Source organism: Curcuma longa, chromosome 1, assembly GCF_044706935.1.
Source record: "Curcuma longa cultivar G26 ecotype Majalengka, Jawa Barat chromosome 1, ITB_CL_G26_1.1, whole genome shotgun sequence".
Lineage (NCBI taxonomy): Eukaryota > Viridiplantae > Streptophyta > Magnoliopsida > Zingiberales > Zingiberaceae > Curcuma > Curcuma longa.
The window spans coordinates 3,103,228-3,113,654 of record NC_133861.1 but is presented as its reverse complement, the minus strand read 5'-3'; the positions used below and the strand labels follow the sequence as shown (position 1 = coordinate 3,113,654).

The 10,427-nt window shown below is 36.3% G+C and overlaps 1 protein-coding gene across 1 annotated transcript; it reads left to right on the top strand.

The window, feature by feature from the left end:
* The first annotated feature begins 7,970 nt into the window (after positions 1–7,970).
* LOC141822553 (ATP synthase subunit beta, chloroplastic-like) lies at positions 7,971–8,639 on the top strand. Its single transcript, XM_074709979.1, has one exon. The coding sequence runs from the start codon at positions 7,971–7,973 to the stop codon at positions 8,637–8,639; it is 669 nt and encodes a 222-aa protein (XP_074566080.1).
* The last annotated feature ends 1,788 nt before the right edge of the window (positions 8,640–10,427 follow it).

Here is a 10,427-nt window from a genome sequence, read left to right as displayed (position 1 = left end):
AATTTTTAGAATTATTAAATGAATTAAAGTTGATTTATTAAGTTTATTATTATCTTGGTTGAATAAGTTAAAGACTTGGTCTAATTTTTTATTTATTTGAGATAAATCTAAATTAATTAAATTTAAATTATTAATATTTGAATTTGTTAAACTTGAATTAGTTAAATTATTATTTAATTTAGATTTATTAATTAATTTATCTAAATTAGATAAATTTTTCTTATTTTTAGGATCTAAGTTTGAATTTTCAAATTAGAAAAATTCAAGTTTGTATTATTTAAATTATTATCTAATATTTCTAGATCTGACTTTTTTAAATTTGAATTTATCTTATTTAAATTTAAAATTTCTAAATTATCTAAATTTTCATATTTATCTAAATTTGAATTATTTAAGGTGACTTTTTCTAATTTTTTTAATTTTTTAGAAAAGTTATCTACATTTGCAGAAAAAGTAAATCTAGCATGGGCATGCAACCTAGGGGTATTTTCATAATTTAATTGACTTACCGGAATCACTTCTCCTAATTCTAACTTTTTCGTCGTCTTCCTCTCCGGGCACCGGTTCTTGTAATGTCTGCGTCTTCGGCACTTGAAACACTGGATGTGATCCTTGTTTCTCTGAGCTCCTGGCATCGGTTGCTCCTTTGCCGTCGATGGTGTAGTCTGAGTCTTACGAGTAGGACACTTATTTTTATAGTGCCCTCTCTCCCTGCACTTAAAACAAACAATATGCAATTTTAAACGAACTTTGAAATTACCTTGCTCCCCCTCCATCTTTGTCGCCCTTGCTCCCTTGGCGATTAGTCCAATCAAGAGCGCACCTACTCTGATACCAATTGTAGGATCACTGGAACACGCTAGAGGGGGGGGGGGGTCAATAGCGTGTTGTCGATTTTTCGAACTCTTTCTTTACTATCAAAATACTTGTAGCGAAATTAGTAAACAACACAGGGATACACAGATTTTTACTTGGTTCCTAACCCTCCAGGATTAGTACGTCCAAGGCCTATGCACGGGAGGCGCCTGTCCACTAGTGGTCTCCTTTCCGAACGTCATTCGGAGGTGGAGAAACATGTCTTACAGTCTGTAAATTATAGCAACAATAAAATACTGAAAATAAATACAATAATAAGGAAATCAAACTCTTGTTGCAGATCTAGAAGTCCTGAGCGACGCGCACTCCTCCTGGATCAATCCCCGGTTGCAAGAACTTGGCCTCGTTCACGTTCCAAAGCACTACTAGATGAGGAGGGAAGTTTCTGGCTTGAATATCCTTATTTGTGCACGTTCACCTCCTTTTATACTGCTCCTGAGTCGACTCCAGTGCTGATCTGAGTCAACTACAGTCGACGTGGCATTTCTGCTCGTTATCCACTGTCTGAGTCAACTCGGGTGCATCTAAGTCGACTCCAGGCTCCCCTTGAGTCGACTTAAGCTACAGTTGAGTCGCCTCCAAGACACTTTTTGTAGAGCTCTGAAAGAGCTTTGAAACGCATCTGACTGTGCCTCGTTCTGAGTCCTGAGTCAAAAGTTATGACACGTTGAAGTCAGACTCCTCATGTGTTACCCCTGCATCATGATTCCTGCAAAATAAGCATGCAAACAAAGCAACACATCCTACTCTTATTTTGTGGGTCTAACTTCATATTTCTATCGAAATCCTAGGTTAGTCTGACGCCTATCATTCCACTCCGAGAATGCACATTTACACACTCCACTCAGGAGAATTTACCTTTACCAACCAAGTCCTCCTAACTTGTTGGACTTTTGCTCGGCTCTGTCCTCAACCCCCAGAATTTGTGCTGCGGTTCGGTCCTCCGACTAATCCAGACTTCTGCTACGACTCGATCCTCCAGATCAGCCCAGACTTCTACTGCGACTCAGTCCTCCTAACTAGCCCATACTTCTTGCTGTGGCTCGGTCTTCCAGACCAGCCCAGACTTCACCTGGTGCTTCGACTTTGCCAAGACTTCCGCCTGATCCTCCAAATCTGGACTTCCCTTTACCTAACCTACAACTAGGACTTTCCCTTACCTAGCTTCACTCACCAGGACTTCCCTACCCGATCGTCCAGATCAGGACTTCCACTACCTAGTCTAACCGACTAGGACTTCTCGCTAGTCATCCGACTAGACTTCACTCACTTCCACACATCCAAACATCAAGTCCTGTTTGGATCAACCCTTGGTCAAACTGACCAGACTTAAGTATATTGTCAAACATCGAAACCCTAGAAAAGATCTAGTGCTTCTTGCACCAACAAAGAGTTCTTGGGCGATGGCCCTAGCTTGAAGAAACAAAGGGAGAGGTGGATGGGGGGCGGAGGCCCTAGAACAAAAATCAAGAGCAAAGCTTATTTTGAGCCGCCCTCTCTCCTCTCCTAGTTTAGGAAAAAAATAACAGAATTAACTAAAATTTATTGGATATCAAAATTAACAGAATTTTGCTGGATAACAAAATTAATAAAATTTTATTGGATAATTAAATTAATATAATTCTGTTGGATAACAAAATTAACAAAATTTTATTGGATAACAAAATTAACATAATTCTGTTGGATAACAGAATTAACAGAAATTCTATTAGGTGGATCTGAGGCTTTAACTAGAGGCTACAACAGGGACCTAGAAAAGGAATTGGTTTAGGCCTCCTGATGGGCTTGGACTTCCTGTGTTCTCCCTGAACACCCAACTCAAGTCCATCAATAATAGCCCATACCACTAAAGGGTTATTATTGAACTACCGCACAATCCCATATTACAATATGGGCTCCTTCTTATTATGAGTGCATTAATCTCCCTGTGTTTAAGATATCGTATGTCCGTTAATTAAATGAGTTACTGACAACTCAATTAATTAACATCTAATTCTGAAAGTAGTACTACTCAACTTTATTATCATGCGGACTAAGTCCACCTGCAGGGTTTACATGATAATCCTTATAAGCTCCTCAAGGGGACATCATCAGCCTAAATTATTAGGACACAGATTCTTTCTATAATCAACAATACACCATATACATAACATTATCTCCCAACTCATTGGGTCTTTTGATTTAAAGAATAAATCTCACCTTTTGATAAGTTAAAGAAATAAATACTAAGGGGGTGTTTGGTTGGGGGTTATCATTGATAACCTTGGTTATCTGTCCAAGGTTATCGTTGATAACCTTGGTTGGTTCTGGTTATGTTTGATTCCCAAGTATTACAACATCACCGCCACATCAGCAAATGGGTTATTACCCGGTAATGTGATTATCATGGCAGCCTAAGGTTTTCTACGATTCTTGAGGTTAACAAAATTTTTTTCATGATTACCCTCCGATTTTAAAACTAAGTCAATTAAAAAGTACTATGAAATCTAATTAAAATCGAATTATTTAATTCAATAAATTTTAATTTAAATATTTATAAATTACAAAATAATTTATTTTAAATTTAAAAAATAAAATTAATGAATTATATTTATTAATTTAATGAATTATTTTATTAAAATAATTATTTTATTAAAAAATATTTTTTTTATATTTTAAAAAAAATAAAATTAACCAATTATATTTATTAATTTAATAAATTATTTTATTAAAATAATTATTTTTAATGAATTATTTTATTAAAATAAAATTATCATATTATCTTTATTAATTTAATAAATTATTTTATTAAAATAATCATTTTAATAAATTATTTTATTAAAAGAAATATAAATTTATTTTAAATTTAAAAATATAAAATTTAATGAATTATATTTATTAATTTAATGAATTATTTTATTAAAATAATTATTTTAATAAATTATTTTATTAATATATATAAATTTATTTTAAAATTTAAAAAATAAAATTAACAAATTATATTTATTATTTTAATGAATTTTTTATTAAAATAATTATTTTTAATGAATTATTTTATTTAAAAAAATTACAAATTATACTTATTAATTTAATGAATTATATTAAAATATAATTGAATGAAGGGTAAATAGTAAATATAAAACTGGTTATGTTTTATTCCCTCCAAATAAATAAAGTAAACCAAACAATATTAGGTTATGTTTTATACCTGATAACCTTGGTTATGTGATTACCTGATAATCACATAACCAAGGTTATATATCATAACTTGAACCAAACGCACCCTAAGTATATGTGCTTGTTATTATATCGGGATTAAGAACATGCACATCCATAATAACAGAGGCCTAGTTTGATTATATAGTCGAACGACCTCAAACGATCCTGCTCAATACACACAAAGTGTACTAGTGTAATTTTATAGTCAAGATAAACTAATACCAATTACACTACAACCGTTCCAATAGTTTGTCCCAATCCATCTTGGTTGTGAGCTATTATTTATAATTTATGAGGAACTGATATCATGATCTTCTGTGTGACACCACACACCATGTTATCTACAATATAAATTAAGTGGACAATTGCATTAACATATATCAGAAATATAAAATACAAATATTTGACCAAAGTGATTCTCATTTCAAATTGTTTCAAAATAGATGTTCAAACAAAGGCTAGGCTTATAGTATACATCTCAACAAGTGCGATAGTGGAAGACTTAACTAAAATTAAGAACAGTAAAAGAAAAGAAAGGAGACGTAAGTTTTTTTACTTGGTTCACAGCTGAAGGCTGCTACTCTAAGGCCCACGGTCTTCGACCATTTTCGACGGGCAATCCACTAGGAAACTTGTTTCCTTACGGAAACAAGTTCAATCGATACAAAGATATCTCGATAACACAATTTATCGTAATTATAAAATAAACAATTGAAATGTGTTACCCAAATGCCGGAAGTCCTTGATCTTCGAGTTAGTGTGATTCCGGCGTTACGACGGCGTTACGGATGCTTTTGGTTGCTCAGGGCGCCGTCGTCTCGACAGGGTTTGCTCGTGGAAGATTAGAGGTTGATGTTCCGAGCCTATGGTCAAGGTTGTTTATATAATGTGCTCAGGTCGACTCTTGCCAATCTCAAGTCGGCCCCACCTAGGCAGCGATCCTCTTTCTTCGTGCTGACTTCGCCTTCAGGTCGACTTGAGTCCCTACTCAGGTTGACTCGAAGCTGACGTGGAGCTTGCCGATAAGCTTTTCCTTCCGCTGCACTATCCGGTGCTCATGTCGACTGGAGTACCTACTCAGGTCGACTCCAATCTGACATTGAGGGCTTTTGGCATACTTCGATTTTTGTTGTGGTTATCCAGGCTTAGGTCGACTTGACTGTCACTCAGGTCGACTTCAACATCTGAACCTTGGATAACTTAGCCCGTAGTCTAAGTACTCTTACCTCTCCAACCTGCATAAAAAGTTAGCTCCAAAAACATGTAAAGTTGGTGAGTCAGTTCCTAGAACTGTCTCTTGGTCTTAACTTTAGGTCTCTAGTGAGACCTTGGATTAGACCGACGCCTAATGTTCCCCTCGGGAACGCGTCCTGACCACTCCTCTCATGAGAGTATACCTGATGCCAACTAAGTCCTCCAGACTTGTTGGACTTTTGCTCGGCTTTGTCCTTGGCCCTCAGGATTTGCTGCTGCGACCTGGTCCTCTAGACCTGCCCAAACTTCACAACGTCCTCTGGTCTCCTGACTGTTCTCTACTGTATTTAACCATGCTTCCTGATCCTCCTGACACTGCATGGGCTTGCACCTGATGCTCTTGACTCTACCAAGACTTTCGCTTGATCCTCCAGATCAGGACTTATCCGTGCCTAGCCTCCAACTAGGACTTAGTCCTTTGCCTAGCCTCAACTAAGAATTTACTTGTGCTCCCTGCACACTTAGATCAACAATGTTAGCCCAACACACACTTAACTTGAACCTAGTGTCATTATCAAAACTTAGGTTAGATCATTTGGTGCTTCCTGCACCAACAAGAACTGGAGTTTAACCACTTGTTTGGGTTGTTGGACTCTCTCTATGTTGGGATGTATACTATAAGCCTAGTTTTTGTATAAATATCTATTTTGAAATAATTTGAAATGAGAATCACTTTGGTCAAATGTTTGCATTTTACATTTCTTATATATGTTAATGCAATTGTTCACTTAATTTATATTATAGATAATATGGTGTATGGTGCCACACAGAAGATCATATTATCGGTTCCTTAAAAATTATAAATAGTAGCTCACAACTAAGATGGACTGGGACAAACCGTTGTGTAGTGTAATTTGTAATACCCGAAATTTTCCTTCAGTTTCTGGATATTTATATTGTAAATGATAGATTATTTATGACAAAAAGGAATTAGTATAAAATACTAATTTAAGCTTTAAAAAAAAATGTGGAGGGCCAAGGGATTGAACCTTGGACCCCTAATGTAAAGGGGGCGTTGGTTAACCAACAGAACAAGAAAATAATTCTTGTTAAAGGCATGAGAGGAATGTTACTTAAAACTAAGGGGTTATAAGTAGCAAACGGAGAGAGACTTAGTGGGGTTGCTACGTGGGATGATGGGGAGTTAAGGAGAAGTTACGTGGTAACTCCTGTTCCCCTCTCTATATAAACCTCTCTCCTCACCGAAACCAACATTTTCCTTTTCTCTTCTCTGCTCCGTCGTTTCTCTGGCCGAAGGCGCCGAAGGTGGAGGAAATTTCTGTTGCAAGGAAGGAGAACAAGGGAGAGGGCTCGCCGGTTGGGATAATCGGTAGGAATTCAAGAACTAAGGTAAGTTCTCTTCTCACCTGCAGTATAATAGTTACAGTATAATCTTTCAAGGTTTCGTCTAAGGTTTATGTGCTACAATTCATTCATGTTCTGTTTAAATGGCTGATGAATGCATGTTCTGTTTAGGGGAAAAAAATGGTTAATACATGTTTTAGAGTTTACTACGATCCTGCTCATGTTAAATGGCTGATGAATGCATGTTCTGTTTAGGGAAAAAAATGGTTAATACATGTTTTAGAGTTTACTACGATCCTGCTCATGTTCTGTTTAAAAGTTTAAGATAGTTTGAAAAGTAAACTACTGTATGATCGGTTTTAACTGCCTGTTTAGAAGATTAGAGTTTAGGTTTTAATGGAGAACAATCTATTCTGCGAATTGATCAGAAGGGTTTTTAATCGATCAATGGATCGATTACCGGTAAGGTAATCGACCAATGGATCAATTAATAGCTTTAAATAGGAAAAAAGTTACGTCAAACAATCGATCATCTGATCGATTAAGGTTGGAAATCGATCACCCGATCGACTACCGAGCCTTCTGACCTACTAGGACTTCCACCTAGCCGACCTACTAGGACTTCCACCTAGCCGCAAATAAGACTTTTGCCCCTCGGTCCACCCGACCTACTAGGACTTCTCACCTGGTGTCTGGTCCTCTTGATTCAGACACGGGAGCACCCACTTCTTTTGTTTAAGGTTCAAACCACATGGTTAGATCTGGATCATGGCTCATCCGGCGGTTAGTCTGGTGAAGAGCGGTCTCGTTCTGATACCACTTGTTGGGTCCAAAAGGATGTCCGTATCTCCATAATGGCATGATATTGTCCACTTTGGGCCTAAGCCCTCATGGCTTTTGCTCTTGGGCTCTACCCAAAAGGCATCATGCCAATGGAGATATCTTCCATCCTTTTTAAACCCATGATCTTTTTCATGTGCTTTAGATGTGGGACTATGTTTGCACCATTGCAACCCAACAGGGAGAAGAAAACTACGTCTCTTAATCGATCAAGTGATCGATTCAGAGGACTAAATCGAGTGCTAACTCCCATTTATTTCTTATTGTATTGAATTAACCGATCAATCTGCTATCGGACATTTATTTTCCCCTTGGCATGGCACTATTCCAAAAAAATTTTCGACATATTTCACTTTAATTATAATTATGAGAATCAATCCTACCCCTTCTAGTCCTGCGGTTTCCACACAAAACCTAGGGCGTATCGCTCAAATTATTGGCCCAGTACTAGAGAACCGCCGGGAGCTCGTATGAGAGTTGGGTTGACTGCACTAACCATGGCGGAATATTTCCGGGATGTTAATGAGCAAAACGTACTTCTATTCATCGACAATATCTTTCGTTTCGTCCAAGCGGGATCAGAAGTATCTGCCTTATTGGGGAGAATGCCTTCTGCAGTGGGTTATCAACCTACCCTTAGTACAGAAATGGGTTCTTTGCAAGAAAGAATTACTTCTACCAAAAAGGGATCCATAACTTCGATACAAGCCGTTTATGTACCTGCGGACGATTTGACCGACCCTGCTCCTGCCACGACATTTGCACATTTAGATGCTACTACCGTACTATCAAGAGGGTTAGCTGCCAAAGGTATTTATCCTGCAGTGGATCCTTTAGATTCAACGTCAACTATGTTACAACCTCGAATCGTTGGTGAGGAACATTACGAAACTGCGCAAAGAGTTAAGCAAACTTCACAACGTTACAAAGAACTTCAGGACATTATAGCTATTCTTGGGTTGACGATAGGTAATAATGAAATCACCATTTTAGGAAATGATGCGGAAATAAGTACTGATATTGATCCGCAAGAAGCTCAACAAGCTCTTGAAATAGCTGAAGCTAATTTGAGTGGAGCTGAGGGTAAGAGACAAGCAATTGAAGCGAATCTAGCTCTCAGACGAGCTAGGACACGAGTGGAGGCTGTCAATGTTATTTCCTACTAGTTTGATTTTGCTAATTGAACACAATCAAGTCTAATCTGATAAAAAAAAGAAGATGGGTAGAAAAACTTATTAGATATCATTTCATTGACTCCAGTATCTAATAAGTTCTACCTACTATTGGATTTGAACCAATGACTACCGCCGTATGAAAGCAATACTCTAACCACTGAGTTAAGTAGGTCATTTATCACTACAAATAGGAACCCATCACTTCGGGAATTATAGATAGAATAGGATTTCCAAGCAATACTAATTTCTTTCTGTTAAGCTTAAATAAAATAAATAAATCAGAGAGCTATCATGTGGGATTATGAAATATCTATCTTGACAAGAAATTGTCTATATGTTAAGATGTCTATAACAAGGGCTATAGCTCAGTTGGTAGAGCACCTCGTTTACACGTGCGCCAATGCTTTTCAAAGGAGCCAATTATGCAATGAACATAATTGATCGTATTGAAAAATTGATGTCTTACTCCATTCCATAGGTTCGAGGGAACAAGAGAACAATAGCCTGACCTAACAAATATTTGGTTCGGTCCGATTCAGGCGCTAATTAAGTTGCCAAATCAAATAGAACCCACCAGTGATTTGATAGTTGATAAGGTAAATACCCATCCCATTCAATGCTAGGCATAATGAGTATAAGGGACTCAAAAAAACCTCTTTTCGCTCTATGAACTTGAAGGTGTATGAAGTCTCATATTCGACTGTTCCAGCGAGGCGATAGAGATTCTATTTAACTTAGGTTAATCTAGGCCGAAGGCAGACCTAAGTCAACGTAATACTTCCTTGAAACACTTTGGTATTGCTCCTAGATCAGAATACAAATAATGAATCATAGCACATGGAGCCATCTCATTATCTTCCTCTAAAGATAAAATATGGTAGAATAACTGATCTTTACATCAGTTGATGGAAGAGCCCAATGCAACAAAATGCATGTTGGGTCTTTGAAACAGTTCAAATCATTTCGATAATAATAAGTTTGATCCGTTTTACCGAGAAGGTCTACGGTTCGAGTCCGTATAGCCCTATAATCCTAATATATTTTATATTATTTTAGTATAGCTTTCATTTCCTCATAGTTGTGGCCAGGTATCGTAGAAATGAAAGCATTACCAAATCAATTTAGGAAGTGGAATTGATTGATTCACAAATAATGGAGAGATAATGAATTGGTACTAAAGGATTAACGTTATATTCTATGAGTTGGGGGGGTTTGGGTTGGGGGTTTGATTTGGTCTATTGAATCATTCGATAATATGTAATTCTTTCATTAGAAAATGTAATGTTATGTAAATCTTTTATGATTCCGTCGATTAGATTACTCCACTCTTTGCTATGTTTCATTGTCTAGTATCTAGTATAGGTGTACTGTAAAAGTTTTTTTGTGTCGGAATCTACCCCATTGTTTGGTGTTATCATTATATTAATAATATTAAGTGTTATTGCCATAACAAAACAAACGAGTATTTTGGTTCATTCCAAATCGTAATCTAGTTTATTACTAGAGATTGTTCCAAAATAGAAAGAATCTTTTATTCTAACTCTAATGAAATAACTCCATCCTTCTTATTTATTTCTGATAAGGTGAGATGGTACAGGTTCAAAGTTTCCAATTTTTTTTGTTTTTGTAGAGAAAGATATAACTTGTTATATGTCACCTCTCAATTCAACGGATTGAATCAAATTAATTAAGAAAAAAGGAAATGAAATAAATAATTTGAATATACTAATTATAGACTATTTATAGTATTTAATTAATTATTAATTATAGGATATTTAT